The sequence below is a fragment of the Eriocheir sinensis genome, chromosome 48, assembly GCF_024679095.1.
Source record: "Eriocheir sinensis breed Jianghai 21 chromosome 48, ASM2467909v1, whole genome shotgun sequence".
Lineage (NCBI taxonomy): Eukaryota > Metazoa > Arthropoda > Malacostraca > Decapoda > Varunidae > Eriocheir > Eriocheir sinensis.
This window is the reverse complement of record NC_066556.1, coordinates 12112695-12136675: the sequence shown is the minus strand read 5'-3', so window position 1 is coordinate 12136675 and position 23981 is coordinate 12112695. Positions and strand designations below refer to the sequence as shown.

The 23981-nt window shown below is 42.8% G+C and overlaps 1 protein-coding gene across 1 annotated transcript in view; it reads left to right on the top strand.

The window, feature by feature from the left end:
* The window catches only part of LOC126981608 (uncharacterized), a 77463-nt gene extending 54287 nt beyond the window's left edge, over positions 1 to 23176 (top strand). The window contains exons 4-8 of the mRNA XM_050833046.1: positions 1432 to 1683; positions 9172 to 9388; positions 15556 to 15741; positions 17381 to 17585; positions 17732 to 23176. Coding sequence (XP_050689003.1) covers positions 21910 to 22923 — 1014 coding nt within the window. The 5' untranslated portion in view covers positions 1432 to 1683; positions 9172 to 9388; positions 15556 to 15741; positions 17381 to 17585; positions 17732 to 21909 and the 3' untranslated portion in view covers positions 22924 to 23176. The remainder of the gene's footprint in view (positions 1 to 1431; positions 1684 to 9171; positions 9389 to 15555; positions 15742 to 17380; positions 17586 to 17731) is intronic.
* The last annotated feature ends 805 nt before the right edge of the window (positions 23177 to 23981 follow it).

The window sequence follows — 23981 nt, the reverse complement described above, 5'->3', positions numbered from 1 at the left end:
TTAACTTCGACTAAGACCACCTGTGTGTTTCATGAAGCGTTACTGTGCCAGCTCAAATTCTACTGCTTCATTTACGAGTCCCGCTCACTTGGTTCAACCATGTGAACCCACACTCAACACACGCAGTGATACCAACATGTGTAGCCTGTTCTCAATGGCTTCGTCCATGGTATCAGTTTGTATCGTGCTGAATGTGTAACGATAGTTTTTGAGTGTGTATACAAGAAGCCTGAAATCAACCACTCAGCGAATGAAATTGAGAGAATTCGTAACATAACTGAACATGGCTATTAACTGGTGTTTGTACTCAAAGATAAATTGTGTGTGATAAATATTCAGTGATTTGGATACAATCGTTGGACATTAAATTGTCATAATATAAAGGAAATAAATTATCAGATAAATGGAAAATGAAGCAATGGATATTTCTGATACTATAAAAAGGAAAGATATTGTGATTAGCATGAGCCAAAACATAGACAAGTGACTATAACGATGCCAAGTTTATTAAAAGGACATCAGTAGGTTATCCATGAGAGCAATTAAGACTCACTCACTCACTACGACGTTGTGAATCAGTGCATATCGATGATTATTATTGAGGCTATCATCATTATTGGTGACGGCCCTGCGGAGCGCTGCGCTGACAGTTTTGCGGGGCTGCAAATAGTAAACGATAACCGCATGTTTTCTCCCTCCGCGCCGTGCGAGTATTTTAGAATGTTCTCTCCACTCCTTGGTGCCGTAGCTGTCAGCTGGGAACAGTGCTGCGTGATTAGCTCACACTTCTAAAATCACAGCTGTCACGGGCACTGTGATTGGTTGACTCGTGAAGAGGCGCCTGTGAGGGTAATATCGCCTTTCAGTGATTCGGCGCGCCAATGGCGCCTTTGAAAATGTTTGTGTATCGGGATCCAGCCGAAACAAAAACACCGATAGTGCGCCGTTTTAAACGGCGCTTTTGTCAACTGGCACCTGTCGACAAGGAGTGTTTTGAGATTACGGCCCCAGCTTCTCACCCCGTGGAGTCAAAACTTTTTCGACCCCGTCCGCTCCCTCTCGTGGTAGTATTAAACAGCCCCATCTACACGGGGACGTTTAATACTGCGGTTCATGGCCAAAGGAAACGAAAGGGAAAGGAAAGGGGATGGGGGACGTTAATACTACGCCCGTGAACCTCTTCACAGGGCTGCCGCATCACTCCCAATACATCTCTCTCTCTCTCTCTCTCTCTCTCTCTCTCTCTCTCTCTCTCTCTGGAGAACATTTCCTTGATTTAAATCATATGTTTTTTGTTCATTCTTCTTATCCTATTGGTTTCGTTTAGTTTTGTATGAAACTAGTAATAAAATAAACTATTTTGGGGGGTCGAAGGCTTTACTCTGAAGGCGACCTGACTTGCACTAACATAGCAACATTTCTTTCCAACAGTGACTACGAAGCCGTCCGCAGCTAGACCCCAAACTACCGCAGAAAGTGATATCACCCACTCAAAAACAAGCTCTATAACAATACAAACCACCACAACGAGAACTCCTGTGACTACTAGATTTACCACCTCTAGAAGAGATATTGGTACCACCATTCCTGCCACAACACCGTTTACCATTACCAACACAAAACCTCGTGATTCGTTTTTAGCCCCTACAATACAACCTGTGGACACCAACATCGTAACGGAAGGTATGACTCTAAAACAAACCATTTTACTTTTATTTTTACAGTAACGAAAACGGCTCAAGGGCAGAAAAAAATGAAAAAAGGCCCGCAAATCACTTTTCCTATAATAAGTGTTAAGAGGAGTGGCCACAATAGAGTTCAATTTCGGGAGTAGAGGTGTTCTGATACGCTCCTCTTGAAAGAGATCAAGTCATAGGCAGGAGGAAATACAAATAAAGGAAGATTGTTCTAGAGTTTACAAGCGTGAGGGATGAAAGAGTGAAGATGCTGGTTAACTCTTGCATAAGGGATTTGGACAGTATAGGGATGTTGCTTGAGTAGAAAATCGTGTGCAGCGGTACCGCTGGAGGGGGGGAGGCATGCAGTTAACAAGTTCAGAAGAACAGTCAACGTGAAAATATCCATAGAAGACAGAAAGAGATGCAACATGGCAGCGGAATTTAAAAAATAGAAGAAGATTAAGAATAGGGAAGTTGGTGAGACGTAGAGCCTTAAACTCTACTCTGTCCAAAAGAACTGTGTGAGTGGTGCTCTCCCACACGTAAGATATATACTCCATACGGGGACGGACAAGGCCCCTGTATATGGATAGCAACTGCGGGGAAAAAGAACTGGCGGAGACGGTACAGAACGCCCAATTTCGAGGAAGCTGATTTACTGGGAGATGTGAAGCTTCCAGTTAAGATTTTGAGTTAAGGAGAGACCGAGGATGTTTAGTGTAAGGTGATAGCCGATTGTCGAAGAATAGGAGCTAGTTGTCCGGAAGATTGTGTCGAGTTGATAGGTGGAGAAATTGGGTTTTTAAGTTATTGAAGGACACCAGGTTCTCTCTGCCCCAGTCGGAAATGACAGCAAAGTCTGAGGTTAAGCGTTCTGCACCCTCCAGTCTGGAGTCTTGTAATTCCTGTTGGGAGGGTCTTCTGCTGAAAAAAAGTTGAATAATGCAAAGTACATCGACCTAGGAATGGAGAGGACAGTTCGTTTTGGAAAGAAGATCATTGATGAATAATTGGAAGAGAGTGAGTGATAGGACAGAGCCCTACGAAACACCACTGTTGATAGGTTTAGAGGAAGAACAGTGACCGTCTACCACAGCAGAGATAGAACGGCCACAAAGGAAACTGGAGATAAAGGTATAGAGAGAGGGATAGAATCCGTAGGAGGGTAATTTAGAAAGCGAAGAGTTGTGCCAGACTATATCGAAAGCTTTGTATATGTCTAGCCCAACTGACACCCTTCTGCTTACTCTGTTAAACTGTTCTCTCCGTTGGGCTCCTCCGAGCACAACCTTATTTCTGTATCCTGTCATGCCGCTCCTGTACACCATCTGGACCAACCGAAGAGGCGATGCTTCTGGCATTTTGCTACCGCTCGTTGGGACACCCTGAGGATGTACTTTTCTAATTTCCCGTAGAATGATTATGTCTTCCAGGTGTGTACCCAGCGCATCATAGAGGTGACTGTCACTGGAATGGAGGCACACATTGCACGTACTTTCTCTACTCCTCATGCTAAAAAGTCTTGGTTTAATCACGCTTGTTCTCGTGCTATGAAAGATAAAGAGGCAGCTCACAAAAGGTACCAGAGCCTTCCTTTTTTTTTCTCTAGCGAAAACTAGCGAAAAACAGCGAAACATGATATCTCTGTTATTTCTTACGTAATCAAAATGACATTTTGACACATGATAGCAATGAGAACGTACATCATATTTGATAGGAGTGTTGCTATTCCAAAAGTCAGTGGTTTTGAGTTATAAGCCATTTTGTCTTTTTTTACCTTATTAAAAAAAAAATACAATTTCTATGAAGAAAATGAGCCTCCGTCGTTTTGCTTAACACAGTAGTTAGATGAAGTATTGTACTACAATGCTGAGCCAGAGTTTGTAAATAGGACAAAAATTAGATTTTCTTAAAAAAAAAATTCGCGCACTATGTTTTTTCTTGACATTTTTTCAAATAAAAAATTTGGATTTTGAGTTAGAGCAAAAATCGGGCTCTACTTTTTTTTCCTTTCTTTTCTCTATTATATTAAAAAAAACAGATTGAAAATTGGTTGATAAGTTTTTGAGATTAACTCATTTGAAGTTAAAGATTTTTGGTTTCGAGAAAAACACGTTTAAAGTTTCGTTCACTTTTACTAACAATAACAAACTTACAAAGTACCGTGGGGGTGAGGTAGGACTCTAGCACAAACTAGTGAGCTCCAGCCTGTTATGATGTACTTTCGTCAATCTCTTCTTCTTCCTTCCAGTCTGCGTTTCTTGTTACATATCCTCTGCTATTGTTTTTTTTTTTTTTCTTCTTCCCGCGCCTTGGTGTCTGGTGCCTCTTTCTCTCCTTATCTCTTCTCTCTTGTGCAGAAGTGACTCTTTTCGCAAGCTGCAGCTGCATAGCTGTTTTACCACGTTCTTGGTTTCTCTGTGCTACCTTGCTCTTCGGCATTGTGCCCAGAACTTCAATAATAACACGAGGTGTGAGAAACAGAAAAGCGATGCTCTCCCTACGGCCGGTGGTTGACAACTGCGTCACCAATGGTCTACCAGAGGTTCTGGACGTGCTGCCAGACAAAAAACATAATTTCCGAGCGAAAACCCCATATTTTTGGCTTTTATGAACATCATTACTAGTAAAATGTGAATATTTAAATGGTCTGCGCGGGCTCAAAAAGCCCTTTTAACTCCATTGCGCCGCCTTTTAAGACGTCGCGGAAAGCATTTAAATGGTCTTCCCGAGTTACTCCTTACCGTGATATAAGAGAGAGTGGAGAAAAACAGAAAAGTCATATTTCAAGGTAAACTCGTCGAGTTGTGTCCCTTTAGTGACCTGGCTGGTGGTCGGTCCCAGCCCATCATGGCGCAGGCAAGTGTTTTAAAGCGGCGCCATCTTTTCTTGGTTCATGCTGCCCCCCAGAGCTCGTTCTTGATTCACTTGGACGGTTTCCTTTAGAGTCCGGGTTGATGGGTGATCTTCAGGACAGCATGTGGGTAGTCTTAGGCCACTCGGCGGTGACTGAAAAATCCCAGGTGGTAGCAGCGGATTCGAACCCACGTCGTCCAGTTCGCGGTAAATGTGAGGCCCGCACGCTAACCACTCAGCCATCGCCTCCCCAAATGTTGTTAAAAACTTTTGGGTTTGTATCATGATTTGATCCTTGCCATGTCAACACACCTGCTTGATTAACTCAAGCAGGTTTTTGCTATAGCTCTGATGGGGGCTCGATCACTTTTCTAACGGCTCCTTACATGACGGGATGGGAGCGAAAGGCAGAGAAGTGATAGCGGCGGGCATATGTGAATTCCTGACAAACCTTATCACTTACGCTATGTACGCAATTATACCTATAAATTTACCATTCAATCAAGCATTTTGTATGTGATTATACATCGAAAAATATGTATAATCACACTAATATGTTGAAAATGCTCCAATCATCAAGTTTTCCATGTAGAGGTGTTTGCAAAAGCCACCAACCTAACCCCTGGGAAGGAAAGGGGTCGGAGTCCACTTATAGAGCCAAAAAGAGAGGGAACACCGTGTAAGGGAAGGGGAAGAGGAAAGTGGTTGGGGAGATGTATGGTACGGCCATTTGATTCCATTCTGTCTAGTAGGGCTGTGTGTGTAGAGCCCCCCATACACACATGAGATGCATACTCCATATGAGGACAGACAAGGCCCCTGTATATGGACAGCATCTGCGCAAGGGAGAAGAACTGGTGGAAACGATACAGAACGCCCAACCTTGAGAAAGCTGATTTAGCGAGAGAAAAGATGTGAAGTTTCCAGTAAAGATTTTGAGTTAAGGATAGACCGAGGATGTTTAGTGTAGAACAGTGAATCCCAAACTTTTTTACATGATGCCCCCTATTGATTTATAAGAAATACTCACGCCCCCCACCATTCTTTGTTTATTTATATATATATATATATATATATATATATATATATATATATATATATATATATATATATATATATATATATATATATATATATATATATATATATATATATATATATATATATATATATATATATATATATATATATATATATATATTGAAACTCAGTGAGGATGATTCAAACAGTGTTACTCCTTCATGTGTGTGTGTGTGTGTGTGTATGTACGTGTGTGTGTGTGTGTGTGTGTGTGTGTGTGTGTGTGTGTGTGTGTGTGTGTGTGTGTGCCCGCAAAAATAAAATTTTTGGCAGACGTAATCACGCCCCCCCCCCCCCCCCCCTGTATCCAGCTCACGCCCCCCGGTTTGGAAACCACTGGTGTAGAAGAAGGTGACAGCTGAGTATTATAGAAGAATAGGGGGTTGGTGTTTGGAAGATTGTGTCGAGTTGACAGGTGGAAATACTGAGTTTTTGAGGCATTAAAGGACACCAGGCTCCTTTTGCCCCAATCGGAAATAAGAGCAGGATCTGAGGTCAAGCGTTCTGCAGCCTCCTACCTGAAATCTCATATTTCCTGTGGGGAGGGTCTTCTGTAAAATGATGTTGAGTAATGCAGAGCAGAATCATCAGCATAGGAATGGATAGGACAGTTTGTTATTGAAAGAGGCTCATCAGTGAACAACAGAAAGAGAGTGGGAGATAGGATAGAGCCCTGTGGAACACCACTGTTGATAGGTTTAGGGGTAGAACAATGACCGTTTACCACAGCAGAGATAGAACTGCAGGGAGGGAAACTAGAAATGAAAGTACAGTCAGAGGGATAAAAACCGTAAGAGGGAAGTTTACAAACCAAAGGCTTGTGCCAGACCTTGTCGAATGCTTTCGAAATGTGTAGCGCAAGTTTCACCAAAACGGCTAAGAAAGGATAGATAAGCAAGAGTCAGTCAGGAAAGCAAGAAGATCACCAGTAGAACGCCCCTTGCGGAACCCATACTGGCGATCAGATAGAAGGTTCAAAGTGGATAGATGGTTATGAATTTTCCCGGTTTAGGATAGATTCAAAAGCTTTAGAAAGACAGGAAAGTAAAGCTATAGGACGGTAGTTAGAGAGATTGGGATAGTCACCCTTCTTAGGCACTGGCTGTATGTAGGCGTACTTCCAGCAGGAAGGAAAGGTAGATGTTGACAGGAAGAGGCGAAAGAGTTTGACCAAGAAGGGTGTCAGCACAGAAGCCCAATTTTTTAGGACAATAGGATGCATTCCATCAGGCTCATAAGCATGCTGAGGGTTGAGGCCAGAGAGGGCATATAAAACATCATTCTTAAGAATCTTAATACAGGCATAAAGGAGTCAGAGGAGGGAGGAGTAGGAGGAATATGCCCAGAATCATCCAGAGTGAAGTTTTTACAGAAAGTCGGAGAAAAGAGTTAAGCCTTAAAGATAGATGAGACGGCGGTGCTGCCGTCAGGATTAAGGAGAGGAAGAAAAGATGAAAAAGTGGAACTGGAGGAGATATTTTCGGCTAGGTGCCAGAAGTCTTTGGAACTGGAAGAATTAGAGAAAAAGCAAGGTTACGGCACTTTCCATTTATGAAAAAGTTTTTTTGTGAGTCGGTGAATAGATTTGGTACGATTCCGGGCGGAAATACAAAGATCATGATTAGATGGAATGCGAAGGCTCTGGTATGTTTTGTGAGCTACCTCTCTATCTTTAATAGTACGAGAACAAGTGTGATTGAACTAAGGCTTTTCAGCATGAGGAGTAGAGGAAGTACGTGGAATGTGTGCCTCCTTCCCAGAGACGATCACCTATCAACTCGACACAATCTTCCAAACACCTATCTCCTATTCATCGATAACAGTCAGCTGACACCTTCTTCAACACTAAATATCCTTGGTCTATCCTAAATCCTAAATTTCAACTGGAAACTTCACATCTCTCACTAAATCAGCTTCCTCGAGGTTGGGTGTTCTGTATCGTCTCCGCCAGTTCTTCTCCCCCGCACAGATGCTTTCCATTTATAGGGGCCTTTTCCGCCCTCTAATGGAGTATGCATCTCACGTGTGGGGGGGCTCCACTCACACAGCTCTCCTGGACAGAGTGGAGTCTAAGGCTCTTCGTTTCATCAGCTCTCCTCCTCTTACTGATAGTCTTCTACCTCTTAAATTCCGTCGCCATGTTGCCTCTCTATCTTCTATCGATATTTCCACGCTGACTGCTCTTCTGAACTTGATAACTGCATGCCTCCTCCCTCCCGCGGTCCCGCTGCACTCGACTGTCCACTCTAGCCCATCCTTATACTGTCCAAACCCCTTATGCAAGAGTTAACCAGCATCTTCACTCTTTCATTCCTTACACTGGTAAAATCTGGAACTGCCTTCCTTCGTCTGTATTTCCTCCTGCCTCTATGACTTGTCCTCTTTCAAGAAGAGTGTATCAAGACACCTCTCCATCCGAAATTGACCTCTCTTTTGGCTCCTCTTATCTATTTTCTGTTGTGGGAGCGGCGACTAGCGGGCTTTATATACGTGTATATATATATATATATATATATATATATATATATATATATATATATATATATATATATATATATATATATATATATATATATATATATATATATATATATATATATATATATATATATATATATATATATATATATATATATATATATATATATATATATATATATATATATATATATATATATATATATATATATATATATATATATATATATATATATATATATATATATATATATATATATATATATATATATATATATATATATATATATATATATATATATATATATATATATATATAGATATATATATATATATATATATATATATATATATATATATATATATATATATATATATATATATATATATATATATATATATATATATTTATATATATTATATATATTGCCGTTCTGGAGCCGTCCTGAAGTAGTAATCATTCCACGGGAAATCGGAAAAGTACATCCTACCGAGCGGAAGCAAAATGCCAGAAACATCGCCTCTTCGATGGGGCTAGAGGCTGTACAGGAGCTAAAGGTGTGTGTGTGTGTGTGTGTGTGTGTGTAATTCACCTCTTGGTCTGCTGCGGGTCTCTCTCGAGACAGCCAGCCGTTCCCCTACGGAAGAGCACAGAGCTCATAGTACTGAACTTTGGGGAGGACTGAGACCACTCACACACAACACACCGCGACAACGAGGTCACAGCTCCTTGCCTTTCATCGCGTACCTACTTACTGCTAGGTGAATAGGGGCTACACGTGAAAGAAGATACACCCAACTTATTTTCACCCGGCCGGGGAATCGAACCCCGGTATTTCTGGTTGTGAGGCAGACGCTCTATCCACTGAGCTACCTTGGCCGTGTGTGTTCTAACCTACCTAGCAATGATTTTCATAAAACCTGATGAAAATTTACCTTTTTTTAATGAAATAGACATGTATAGTCATTTTGCATTTGATATGAAACCTTTCTGCACTCATTTTAATTCAACTTCGATAACAGTCATATTCACATTGACATAAACTGAATACTATGTCCTCTGCTGTATCCCTTTCAGCTGTAATGAAGACGCAAGACTCCCAAGGAAAGCAGCTGCAACCCACTCCAACATTTATCGAATCGGATGGGGATGATTCCAGTACGTTGCCCGCTTACACCTTCGGTTATACCACACCCACTCACGGCCACACTGAGTCGGGTCTTCCCGACGGTTCTAAGAAAGGAGAGTATTACTGGGATGGTCCTGATGGCTGGAGGAGAATTGTGACCTACGAGTAAGTCTAACTCCTTAGTCTTACCATTATTTGGCTGCCCTATGATAAATCATCTAGTCAGTACTTACAAAGTAGTCTTACATCTCCCTTTATATCAATATTTTCCCTATTATATCCTTTTTCCGATATCATTACTCAAAACGATGTTAGATCTGAATATTGACAAAGAAATTATACTCTCTTTACGGATATATTACCCCCAATTTACTTATGACAAACAGACAGACTTTTTTTTTATACTTTACAAATAAATATTTTTTTGAGTTTCCGAGTGTTGATTTTAAACTTCTTAAAACGAAAGCGTAAGGACTTTCAGATTTTATTTGAGATTATTATGTTCAAAGGTGGATATATCGTTAGCAATTAGTGAGTAATTGAGATGATGTAGCTACTGCTAACAATGACACAGTTAGTGCAGATAGAGAAAAAAGAAACGCAGTAATAATATCCATCGAGAACCAACACCAGAACCAGGTCCATTTTTATTTACTGAAACCTACATATTGATTTTTTTTTTCTTATTTTACTAGTGTTTGCAATTTTTTATTTCTACTATCGTTTACGTTTAGCTTTTTTCCTACCGAACTCAATAAACATTACTCGTTTTTACGGAATAGCTGGTCCATCAAATCCTGTTAGTAACCTCTTTGAAAATTATATTTGTAGTAAACGTCAACATCTGCTTGTTAACTCATTATGTATTGATAATATCATCCCATTTTTACTTCCCCTCTTATTATATTATCACTTTGGACTGTTTACCTTTGGATGTTACTTTATACCCACCTTTCACTCTGAAGAACTAACTAACTGGGAGCATACACCCCGGGGCACGTCGATTCAATTGCAGCTTCCATTCCCTACAGTCACCCCGAGCAAACTCCCACGCAGCTGCCCTATCCATCCGTTCTCTTGGTTTCCTCCACTCAAAGTTCTTATACAAAAACAACCCTTTGAGCAGGATCGACGTTCGGGTAGCGTGCCACGTGCCCATATACCCGGAGTTGAAGTTCACGGATTATAAGCTGGTAACGGGCCTCAGTTCAGTTTCACGGAGTAGTCGCTGGTTTGAAATGAAGCCATTCCAGCGATATCCCATGATCCTGCGATGGTACTTAGTACCAAGGACATCGACAAGCCTCTCCAGGTTTCTAATCAGTGTCCATGTTTCACAGCCATACAGTAAGATAGAGAGTTCAAGTGACGTAAAGATTCGAATCTTTGTCCGCCTACATTTATCGACAATGCCATATTCTCTTGTTAAGCGAGTCCATAACACCGTGAAACTGGCCAATCCGTCAAATGCCTTCCTGATAAGACCCACCATTGTTATGTATTACACTATTTTTTTTTTTACGTCGCGGCCTATTGCGCCGGTAGGCTTCTTCCCGGTGGATCCTGATGGTCGGCCCAAGGCTTCCTCCCGGTGGGGCCTGATGGTCGGCCCAGCCCGTTATGGCACAGGCGAGTGTTTATAGTGTCGTCATCTTGCATTGGCTCATGCTGCCCTCCCGGAGCTCATCTTTAATCCTAGAATCTAGAGTCCGGGTTGATAGGTGGTCTTCTGGACAGCATGTGGGTAGTTTTAAGCCACTCGGCGGCGGCTGAAAATCCCCAGGTGGCCCCGGGGGGGGTTTGTAGTCGGGTCCTCCTGCACGGGGCGCCGTCACTGTGTCGACTCAGCCGCCTCCCCCCGCCTATAAAGGTATCTGAAACTTTCGGTGACCTTGACATCCTCACCACATGCATGGAGAGACTGAACTGTGTCATCCAGCAAGCCTCCAAACGATTTGACCTTGCTTGTGACATAACACACCTTCAGTCTCAGTAGCTGCGCCTCCTCAGGCAGCACATCGAGAACCAACGCCAGAACCTTCAGCGATTCCGCAAGAAGTACAGCATCATCAGTAAACACAAGGTCAATGACCTTGATGTCGCCAACAGATGTTCTACAACGACTTTGATCAACAACTTTGCCTATTATTCAGTCCATGCAAGTGTTGAAAATTCATGGAGCAAGGACACACTCAGTCCCAGAATAAAGGCCACTCATCAGGTCAGTAATCCTTGACAGGATCCCACGGATATGCACAGTGTCCCAGAGTATCTCATGATGCACTAAGTCAAAAGCCTTATTGAGATCGATATAGGCTGCGAGCATCCCCTTCAGATACTCACGTCGGCGTTCCATGAGGACACGAGGTCCTTGCATCCGAACAATTGCTTACGTCCTGGACGTGAAACTGGACTACTCAGGTCTCTTAAACTTAGTAGATGAGATCGAATTCGCATCAGCAGCAGATGAGCGAGCACCTTGCCTGAAACAATGAGTGGAAAAATACCACACTAATTGTTGCAGCCCTTTCCATCCCCTTTCCCTTTCCAAATTAGGACAACCAACCGCCTTCTCCAGTCAAGGGGGCACAGGACTGCCACACGGCAGACAGCACCGCATGCAACCTACGGATCATGGCTTCTCCCCCAGTTTTCACCATCACTACGCTGATACCGCAGATCCCAGCTGGCGTTCCACCCTTCAGCTTCCTCACAGCTTCTCTCACCTCCGCAGGAAAGAAAGGAGTTTCGTGTATTGGTGGATCAGCAGCCGCCATCCACAACCCAGCCAGAGGAAGCTGTTAGTTTTGGGGCCCTGCCGTGTACAGCTGCCCAAAGTACTCGGCCCAATGAGCCCGGTACCCATCCACATCTGATACTATATGCCCATCAGCCGTTAGGATTAGTAATCGTTTGATATGTGAATTTGGATCGGAACTTCGTCAGAGCTCGAAAGGCAGGTCGTTGGCATATGAACAACTCTCGACATTCTCAACGAAACCTCTGCCGTACCTCTTCTTATCCCTCCTCAGAAGGGTTCTAGTCCTTCGTGGCAGAGTGTTGTATCTCTCTGAGTCCCCAGCCAACCTGACAGCACGACACTACTCTATATTCTCCAGTGTCTCCCTCGAGACAACGCCGGTCCTAGACCTCGGACGCTCTTCAGTGCACTCCTCGGCAGCTTTGAATGTTTCACGTTTAAAGGTATCCCACAACTTTCCAGTGTCCTACATAGTACCAAACGCTTAAAACCGATTTAAGATTGCTTTTTTATACTTCTGAGCACATATTTTATCCCTCAGTTTCTCAAGATGGAATCACGGAGTGTTGCGTCTTGAAAGTTTCTGGGACCTGTTGCGTATCCTCAGTTTTGCAAGGACAAGTCTGTGGTTGGTCGCTAAGAACTCAGCATTCTGGAAACCCTTAGATTTCTAGATATTCGTCCGACGAACACGAACAAGTCTGTGGTCGATCTCCTTTGTCATTTCGCCAGCATCGCTATGCCAAGTCCAGCGGAGAGACTCGCGTCTCTGGAACCAAGAACCAACATTCTTCAGCCTTGTGGGCTTTACAAAGTTCAGAAGGAGTGTTTGGCAGATAGTATCACAGATGAATACCGGACTCGTTGGGCAGAGTACTTTGGGGAGTTATGCACAGCAGAGCCCCTGAGCGACTGCACCCTCTGGTTGGTTGAAGATGGCGGCTGCTGATCCACTAATAGACGGAACTACATGCACCCTCTCTTGCGGAGCTGAGAGAATTTGTGAGGAAGATGAAGGATGGAAAGGCACTTGGATTTTGTAATATCAGTGCGGAGATGTTGAAACCTGGATGTGAAGCATGCGATGACGTCTGCCGTGTGACATTCCGGTGCTATTCCTCTTGACTGGAAAAGGGGATAGCTATTGCTATATGGAAAGAGAAAGCAGACCAACAGGACTGCAACAATTACCGTGGTGTTACGCTACTCAGTGTGCCAGACAAAGTGATCGCTCATCTGCTGCGTATTTGATTGCATCTGCTAAAGTTTTAGAGACGTGAGGAAATCGGTTTCACTTTGGTCAAGTTAACCTCCGGATCCTAGCAGTTCGCGTTCTTGTGGAACGTCGACGTAAGTTTCGGCAGGGGCTGCTCGCAGCCTAAGTCGATCTCAAGAAGGCTTTTGACTCAGTGCACCGTGAGGCACTCTGAGACATTCTGTGGGTCCGTGAGATTTCTACACTGATTATTGACTTGCTGACCGGCCTTTACTCTGGCATTGAGAATGCTGTGATATGTGGGAGAGAGGTTTCCGGTTTTTTCCCTGTTAATTTAGGAGTGAGGCAAAGGTATGTCCTTGCTCCATAACGTTTCAGCACTACATGAACTGGGTATTAGGCAAAGTTGTTGATTAATGTCGTTACAGAGCATAATGTTGGCTGATGATACTGTACTTCTTGTGGATTCGCTGAAGGTTCTTGTGTTGGCTCTCGGAGTGCTGCATAAGGAGCAAAGCCTCTTGGATTGAAGGTCTCCTTGGGTCAAAACCAAGGTCCAGTCGTTTAGAGGTTTCCTGGATGACACAGTTCAGTCTCTTAATGCGTGTGGTGAGGATATATAGGTCACCAAAAGTTTCACATGCCTTGGTAACGTAGTGCAAAATAATGGTGAGTCTTCCCAGGAAGTCACTCGATGAATTGGCCTGGCCTAAGGTGTTATGGACTCGCTGAGCACAAGTATATGGCATTTTCAATACCTATGCAGGTGGACAATATTTAAGTCTCTTATGCTCCCCATCTTACTGTATAGCTGTGAAACATGGACGATGAATATTGACTTAGAGAGGCATGCCGATGTCTTTGCTACCAAGTGCTTCGCAAGATCAGGAGGTATCGATGGAACGGCTTCACATCAAACCAGTGACTACTTGATGATCCTAAATCCAGGCCTGTTACCAACTTAGTCGGTGGACGCCAATTCTGGGTATATGGGCTTGTAAAACGCGTCTCGGACATCGATCTTTCACGAAACATATCTGAGTGAAGGAGACCAAAGGGACGCCCAGGTAACTCATGGATGGAGCAAGTCGATCGATGCTACCAGAATTTTTTTATACTCACACTTATATATCAAGTTAAGAAAAATACCTGATATAATTCATTGTATGGAAATTAATATTGGCTGCCAACGTTTAACCCCACCTCAGAGGCTGATTGAACCAGGGATTTTTACCATGAGGAGGAGAGAAAGTACGTGCAATGTATGCTTCCATTCCAAAGACATTCGCTTCAGTAACCCACAGGGCACACACAGAAGGGTCTCTCTCCTGGAAACAGTAATCATTCCACGGGTATGTAATCATTCCATGGGATATGATAACTGCTTGAAAGCTTGTTCGATGGAACCGTCGGAATTGGAAGCTGCGGGTGAGTGAAGCGACGTCCCCACGCCTGTATGCTCCCCATTAGATAGTTTGGTAATGGTTAGCGAATTAACGAAACCGTGCCCAAAACTGCATATGACAGTCTTACCTAGTGAATCTCAAAAAAACTCAAGGAGAGTGATCGAGGAACTTTAAAGTGAGTCTGTACGTAGGCACAAAAATAGATATAAAGAAAACAATTATAATGCTTAATAAACAGCTGGCAAAACAACAAATAATGATCGAGAACGAAACACTTGACAATTAGTCCAAACCCAACCGACGAAAAAAAAAAAAACAGATAATATTAATGGAATGGGGCGGCGTTACTTGCCACTCACACTAAAAATGGTGTACAATCAATACATCCTGCAAGTCACAACATCCAGTTCAGAAACTTGCCGTCACACCAAAAATTTAAAGGAAAAGCTGAAAATCTAATAAAGATAGATTAAGAGAAATTTTTGGGTATAAAATGGAGAGACGGGAACCGGGAATCCTTTATTAGGGAAAGAACTCTAATGACGATTAAAAGTAAGAAATGGAATTAGGCAGATCAAATAACTCATAGACGAACTAGAAAGGATGACAGATGGACAGTCAAACTATAAGAGTGACGACCCAAGGTTTGTAGAAGTTAGTAGGAATAGAGAACTAGGAGTAGACATGAAGTAAGAACATTTGCCGGAGTAAGATGGAGTACATCAACATCAAACAGAAAGGTGAGAAAGTTGGAAAAGGCCTTTCTTCTGTACTGGACCAGTAATGGCTGAACATGATGACGGTGACCGGTAGATAAGTTAAAAGAAGGGAAGGCAGGTGACGGAATTAGAAAATAAATATTGACTGATGCAAGACTTTTTCTCTGTGATGATAAACATTTCCCTATCAGACCATCAACTTATATTTCTATCAAATCATTTCCCGGCAGAGCCAATGAGAGAGGATTCTTCCCAAGGATGCGACAAGTTAGGATCCCCACAACAACCACCACCGTCCCACCGCCAACCACCACATCCACAATCAATTCTCCGCCTGAGGCCTTGGCGACAGAACTTCTGGGTAACCTGCCACCGCAAGCGGGTGGATGCCCATACTACTTTTACTATAACACCAGGTAAGAAACAAAGTAGGTCTTAATTGTTGATTGTGAGCTTAGCTATTTTATTTGGGTTCGTCATATATATATATATATATATATATATATATATATATATATATATATATATATATATATATATATATATATATATATATATATATATATATATATATATATATATATATATATATATATATATATATATATATATATATATATATATATATATATATATATATATATATATATATATATATATATATATATATATATATATATATATATATACACGTTCCTACCTACGCCAGTAAGCATTCTTGATGGGGCACAGTGGTTGGCTTGAGCCCGTTACGGTGCAGGCATGTGTTTATAGTGGCGCCACTTTGGATGGCTCATGCTATTATCCCTCGGAGCTTATTTTCGATCCCCTTTTTAGAGAGAGAAACTAGAGTCCAGCTTGATAGATGGTCTTCAGGACAACATGTAGGTAATCTTTGACCACCCGGCGGTTACTGAAAATCCCATCTTGTGGCAGCGGGCATGACGCAAACCTGTGTCCTCTTGGACGTGTATATATATATATATATATATATATATATATATATATATATATATATATATATATATATATATATATATATATATATATATATATATACACACACACACACACACATACACACACACACACATGTAATGGGGAGGCCGTGAATCCATAACCCTACTGAGGATTCAGATATCATTCTGAGGATTTTTAATAGTAGGCATAGTAAGGTCAAAGAATGGATAAGTATGAGGAATATGTAGTAGTATTTTTTGTAGCAGTAGTAGTATTTTTTAGTAGTAGTGGTAGTAGTAGTAGTAGTAGTAGTAGTAGTAGTAGTAGTAGTTGTAGTAGTAGTAGTTTTATAGTCGTAGCTGTTAGAAATGTAGTTGCCGTTTAAGAATTTGTTGCCATCGGGACATCGTCTTAGGACACTACGTTTTTAGGATTTCGTTGTGTTGCCCTAAAACTGCCAAATTAATAGCTTAGGTGGAAGCGTCTCCGTTACTAGAGAGTGACGAGTCTGGGCCCTCTATCGGTTACCGAGAAAAATTATATGGAAAACTGCTATTAGGTAATATACTGATTAATGCCCTTTTTAAGTATCGGTATAACATTGGCTTATATTCTATTATATATCACACAGGTTACCTCTAATTTTACGGCAGTTTAGAACAAACACTACACGTTGTTGTGTACGAAATAAGGGTATATTAGCAAGAAGCCTCGTCCCCGAAACTGATTTCCCTCATGTTTTCGTAAACACTTCGGGTCTCCTTTCTGCGAAGCTAGCTAGTCATGAACGTATGCACATTTTTTTTCTTCATCACTAATCTCAATATATCAAACAAAACTTTCATAATTCGTTACAGTTCCTTTAGTCTAGGTAATTGATAAGCGTTATGACTGGTATGTTGCTTGCACTCTGTCAGACTGTGAGGACACAGTAAACTGACTTTCTTGTATAATAGCTTGTCGTTGGATGTCGTAGCGCGTCAAATTTAGCCTAGTATGACGCTGCTATAGTTAACGGTATCTTCATTTATCACACTTAATGAATACGAGTACCTTCCTTTGCTGATAAACGTTTTTTTTTTATATATATACTAGGATAAATTACCACTGGGAGAGATGCTTCGAGAACTTCACCAAGACCGGAGAGTTTGGGCAGTTGGGTCCTGATGGCTATGCCCACAAGACTGAATATGTCGCAGATATCACTGGCTTTCACCCACGCCTCACCAAGACACCACTTACCACGGGTCAAGAAAATGTAGTAGCTGAGTACACGGAAGGGGCTTTTATCGTCCCAAAGGTAACTGCCAACATTTTACAAACCTAAAGCAGATTTCAAGATAGTGATCTCCCACTTTTATAATCCCCCAGAATGACACATTTTATCTGGGTATTACTAAATTCATACACATATTATATGTTTTTTCTCCTTCCTTTTCCTTGCAGCCTGACGAAGAGCGAAGGGAAACCGAAAAACGCATCCTGGCTTGGCTGGCGGACAACAGAAACAGAATAGAAGAGCCCCTACGATAAACCACGCGTCAAGCACTGCACGTGCCTTAAATTTCTGAAATAACTTCACAGCATCGTATAGTTTCGTCATAATAAACTACCCCGAACTTGTTTCCCTTTTAAAAAACAATAATTCTTATGAAATATCAATTGTTTAATAACAGGGAGTGCTAATCTGTTTCATATTTTTTTTTCCTACTGTCATAATGGTCAATCACTGTCGATGAGGCGTAAACAGAGAGCTACATACTAGACTAGAGGGTGCGATCTAGACTTACAGATGTCACCACCAAAAATGGGTCTGCGCCTCGGCGGCCAAATCATACTCTACCCACTTAGAAAAATCAAAGACATCACAAGCTTCACCTCTACCCAATTTGTTGACATTTCTATTTGATTTTAAGAAGACTTTTCATAGAGATTTTCTCAGCAGCGTTAGCAAGTGATACTTTTGTTAATAAAAATGTAGTTGATCAGCCTCGTTGTTTTGTTTATTGGTAAACGAGAGAAAATAAATGACCGTTGCAAGATTCTCTCATTAAAAAAAAAAAATTGCAAGAAAGTTTTGCAAAATCAAATAGAATTGGACTGTTAAAAAAATTATATTACAATATTTGTTGGTGCATCAGTCTGGCCTTCAACGAAATTTATCATAAACAATAGGGCGTCAAACAACTAGACAACCACCGCCCCCACCAACACTAGGATTGCCAGGTGTTTGTGTCTTCGTAAGGTTACAAACTTCCGCTTCCAGAATGTTATACTCCACCCTCAGCTGACTGATGATTGTTGTGTGGGGTGAATCAAGCCCTTGGATGGACGCCTACCGCTACCAGGAAGGTTAGCAGGTCAAAGGTGATGACGCTTAAGGGCAGGGTTAAGGGCGGAGAGTAACAGTGAAACCGGAAGCAATTGTGCCCCACGGGGATCACACAATGGATGCTACGCTTTCTGTCCAGTTGCTTGACGCCCTAATGTTTTTGATAAATTTCGTCAGAGGTAAGATTGATGCATTGATTGATAAACAGATTTTTTTATAAAGTCCAGTTCCTCTTGATTTGCAGGACTTTCATGCATGAAAGACTTTTTTTATGAGAGACCCTTGCATTGGTCATTTATTTTCTTTCGTCTATCAATAAATAAAAGAACGAGAATGATCAACTTCATTTTCATTAACAAAAGTATCACTTATTGCATTGAAGTGTAATTGTTAACAAGTTTTTCGCTATTATTTAGAAATCAAATATTTTCTCATATCTACTGCATAGAGACATTTGACTTACTAGTAGTATTTAACAAACGGGGAATGCAAGAAACAGGAAATTAAGATATGTATTTTTCCCATTTAATTAAACAATCCTCATATGGTGCTCTTTTAAAGTTCCATATAGGCGTGCTAGCCGCAGGAATGTTGAGTAACAAAATTTTCAACACTACCTTCCACCACTACCATATGATTGTGAGAGCATGACACCATGCCGGACTTGTTTGACTTCTCTTTTCTTGCATGACGAAAATATTTACCATCAAGGCCGCACTGATGCATTTCTATTAACCAAGGGATAGAGTATTTTAGTATATATCGATGAATGCTCTTATTTTGCCAACAATATTCATTCTAACGACATGAATAATGTACAGCACTCAGATTTTTTGGTGTAAACATGATAGTGACCATTACAACTTTGATATTTTTCTAGTTTGGTACAGAAAAATGTCAAATAAGTTTCGCTGGACCCCAGTAAGCCGCAGGTTTGACTTTAGCAGATGTTCCAGGAGGGTCACCAGATGGCAGGTCGAGCTCAGTGCAGGACCCAATTAGAGAGGAGTTCTGGCCCTTGAAAAAAAATGCCACATTATCTGGAAAGCATAATTTGGTACAGAAAAGTGGGTCTACTATAAAAAAAAATTGCTTATCCCAGTGTAATTCAAAACAAAGTTATGAATATTGAAAACATTATTCTTCAATAATCTTTGACACAGATGCGGTATTATGATAAATGAAATTATGAAACTTCGGTTGCACAGTAGTCTGAATCTACGACCTGTTGTTCGTTCTTTTTTGGTCTACAAAAACTTCTGTACTATCAATTTTAGGCACTTGATACACTAAAGCAATTAATAAATCACGAACACATACTTTACTTGCTCGTTATGTATTTATACCTTGGAGATAGATTTATACATCTTGGCATTCCAAACAATAACAAACCTTCTTCTTCTTCTTTTGACCTGTATCGCTTTTCATCGGCTCATCACCATCACTTCTTTTGGTACTAACTCCCCTCTCTGACTCTCGTAGTTGCTACATTCTACAATTAGGTGTTCCACTGTTTCTTTCTCCCCAGTGTCCTAGACAGCTACAGCCCTTTGTGTTGATAAGTCTTGGTAAGAGTGAGTTCGGACCCTCAGCGGCTCCTTTCGGTACTGTGCGGGTTTCGGCCTTTTAAATATCTCTTTATCACGAGCTCTACTGACTAGATTATGTTTGGTACTTTCCAGATTAAACATTAATCTTCGTGGAATCTATTAGAAAAATGGTTCAAGCTATACATGCGGCAGGAGATTAGAAAAAATGCGAGAAGGGTGTAAGCTTAGATGCGAGTATTTAGCTTGTAATAACTGAATGGTAGAGTGTTTCTCACCACTTCACCTGAAAAATGTTAGCATAAACACTCGGGATCAATGTCTTATAGGCTGGCGTATGCACAGGGTATCATGATTTATCACGTGAGAGATTTTAAAGTGTGCGAGTCCTCATAGCTTCAACAGGAGTTGACTCAGTTTTAGTTAAAGTAGTTAGCGATCACTGGCAATTTTGGGGGGACAGAACTCCTCTAATTGTGAAAGAATAAATCAAGCTTCGTGGGCCCAAAGACATAGTAGGTGGTGACACTTGATAAGGATGAATATGCCCCATTACTTTAATGATCGACCCACTAGAAATGTTCCAGGTTTTCTCTTCCGTAATAAAACGCTCATAGTTGTCTTGTTTTTGACTCACCAACTTCTTCCTGTTCTTGAACGTGGAGCAAAATGTGAAAAGGAAGGATTTTCGTCGGAACGAGATCAACGAAATTGGATCATTGAGAGAGGGGTATTGAAGTAAGTGGAGCTTCTTTCCGCCGGCCAATCACAGGGCTGGAGATTCCAGGATCACGGCTGCACGTGGACTGCCGCCAGGCGCACCCATCCTAGCACATCGCGCCCTCATGGAACGCCAACGTGAGTTTCGACAGAGGCTGCTCGCAGTCTCTGTCGATCTCAAGAAGGCTTTTGATTCAGTGCATCGTGAGGCACTCAGGGATAATCTGCTGATCCATGGATTTCCTGCAAAGATCATTGACCTGATGACTGGCCTTTACTCTGGGATAGAGAGTGCTATGAAGTGTGGGGGAGGCGTTACCGGCTTTTTCCCTTCAAAATTAGAAGGGAGGTAGGAGTGCGTCCTTGCTCCATAACATTTCAATTCTTACATGGACTGGGTATGCTATTAGGCAAAGTTACTGATCAAAGTCGTTGCGGAGCATCTGTTGGCAACAACTAGGCCACTGATTTTGTTTTTGCTGATGATGCCGTACTTCTCGCGGAATCGATGGAGGTCCTGTTAATCTTAGGATAGGAAGTACGTTTCCCGAAACGTTAAGAAGAAATAAAGAATGTTGAAATCGCTGAGGTTATGCAGTTCCTCTCTCTCTCTCTCTCTCTCTCTCTCTCTCTCTCTCTCTCTCTCTCTCTCTCTCTCTCTCTCTCTCTCTCTCTCTCAGACATGCATTACACATAAAATTCAGCCATGCATATTTTACACATATTATAGTGGTGTGGCGGCTCACATCACTGAGGTTCCGAACCGTCGTTCACCAGGCTCGAGCTCTCACCACCGAGGTCTCGGTACACCGCCACGGAGCTCGAGCACACGAGTCAGCCCACGCAAGGAGACCTACTGAGCCGCGCCGCGGGTTGGAGCGGAATCCACCTCACCGCCAGCACGTCCACACCATCTCCTTGTACACTTTGTCCAGTAAACTGTACCGCTCCTATACGCTTTTCTATCGAAATCGCTACAGTGGTGACCCCGGAGTATCCAAAAACGGCCCTTTTTGGATGTCAACATGCCTGCAGACGACAGCAAGGAGCAACAGAATGCAGTTTCACTCAAGCTGCCCACCTTCTGGACGGCACAGCCCCACGTGTGGTTTGAACAACCCGAAGCAAATTCCACATACGCCAGATCACTGCCGACGCCACCAAGTACTATTACGTGGTCGGCGCGCTGGACCAGGAAGCAGCTGGGCACATCATCGATTACCTCCGTCAGCCACCCATTGACAACAAGTACGAGGGGATCAAGGGTCAAAAACAAGAAAACTATGAGCATTTTATTACGGAAGCGCCATCTGGCATACATCTCTGAGTACATTACTTGCGTGCAGCATGTGTCGGGCAAAAGCAATAAGGTCGCAGATGCGCTTTCGCGTACTGCCATCAATACTATCCACGCTTTGGCGCCAGGTCTCGACTACACAGCACTGGCTGCGGCCCAGGAAAAAGATAAAGAAATGCCTGCATATCGCACCGCCATCTCTGACTTGGTATTGGAGGATGTGCCATTCGGACCAGCAAACACCACACTTCTCTGCGACGTCTCTACGGGACAGCCCAGACCCATCATCCCTGCCGTCTGGCGCCGCCGAGTTTTCGACATAGTGCACAACCTTGCTCACCCTTCAATCCGGGCAACAAAAGCGCTGATGGCAACCAAGTTCATGTGGCATGGGCTGCATAAGCAAGTAGGGAATTGGGCAAGGTCTTGCATCCCTTGTCAAACCTCAAAGATCCAGCGACACACCAAAGCACCGCCACAGAGCTTCGCACCGCCAGACCGACGCTTAGATCATATCCACGTGGACATCGTGGGCCCCTTCCGCAATCCAGAGGAGTTACTCACCTTTTCACTATCGTGGACCGATTCACAAGATGGCCGGAAGCGATCCCACTCTCGGATACGTCAACCGCCACCTGTGCGCGTGCTCTCATCGTCCACTGGGTCGCCCGCTTCGGTGTGCCAGCTGACATCTCTTCAGACAGAGGTTCACAGTTCACCTCTGCACTGTGGTCGGCAATAAACCAGCTACTTGGTGTAAAGTTACACCACACGACCGCTTTCACCGGCACGTGAAAACGGCTCTCAAGGCACGGCTAAAAGGCCCAGACTGAATGGGCGAACTGCCGTGGGTATTGTTAGGCGTACGCACGGCTCCAAAGGGAGACCTGACAACCTCCTCGGCCGAATTGGTATACGGCGCTCCACTGACAGTTCCGGGTGATTTTATTCCAGCGGCGCGAGGACAACAGGAATCTCCTCCGTCCGTCCTTACACGCCTCCGCGTGAAAGTCTGGGCGCTCTCACTTGTCCCTACGTCCCGACATTGCCTCACAATCAGGTACGTCCCACTTAGTCTACTCAACAGTCAATATGTTTTCCTCCGCAGAGATTCCCTTCGCACAGCACTCCAAAAGCTTTATGAGGGACCCTTTAGAGTCCTACACAAGTACCCTAAGGCTTTCGTCATTGATTACGGCGGCCGACGTGAGACTGTCTCGATGGATCATCTAAAACCGGCACACCTGGATGTCGACAAGCCGGTGCAGGTGGCACAACCCCACAGCAGAGGGCGTCCGCCATCACGATCGGCCCCGTCCTTACCCCAACCAACTGCAACCCGGAAGACAGGATCAGGACGCCTTTCCCGACAGCCAAACCGCCTTCAGCACTCCGGATCTGGGGGGGGGGGATCATGTGGTGCCTCACATCACTGAGGTTCCGAACCGTCACTCACTAACCTCGAGCTCTCACCACCGAGGTCTCGGTACACCGCCACGGAGTTCGAGCACACGAGTCAGCCCACGCAAGGAGACCTGCTGAGCCGCACCGCGGGTTGGAGCAGAATCCACCTCACCGCCAGCACGTCCACATCATCTCCTTGTACAGTTTTTCCAGTAAACTGCACCGCTCCTGTACGCCTTTCTATCGAAACCGCTACAGTGGCAGATAATTTGAAAGTATATGCTGATTATGTAGGATGATTTGTTAACGACCGTGATCGCTATTCCAGCATGATTGGCATTTTTTTCAATGCTATATGATTTTTGTGGTGGAATAACAAAATTATATTAACGGTTG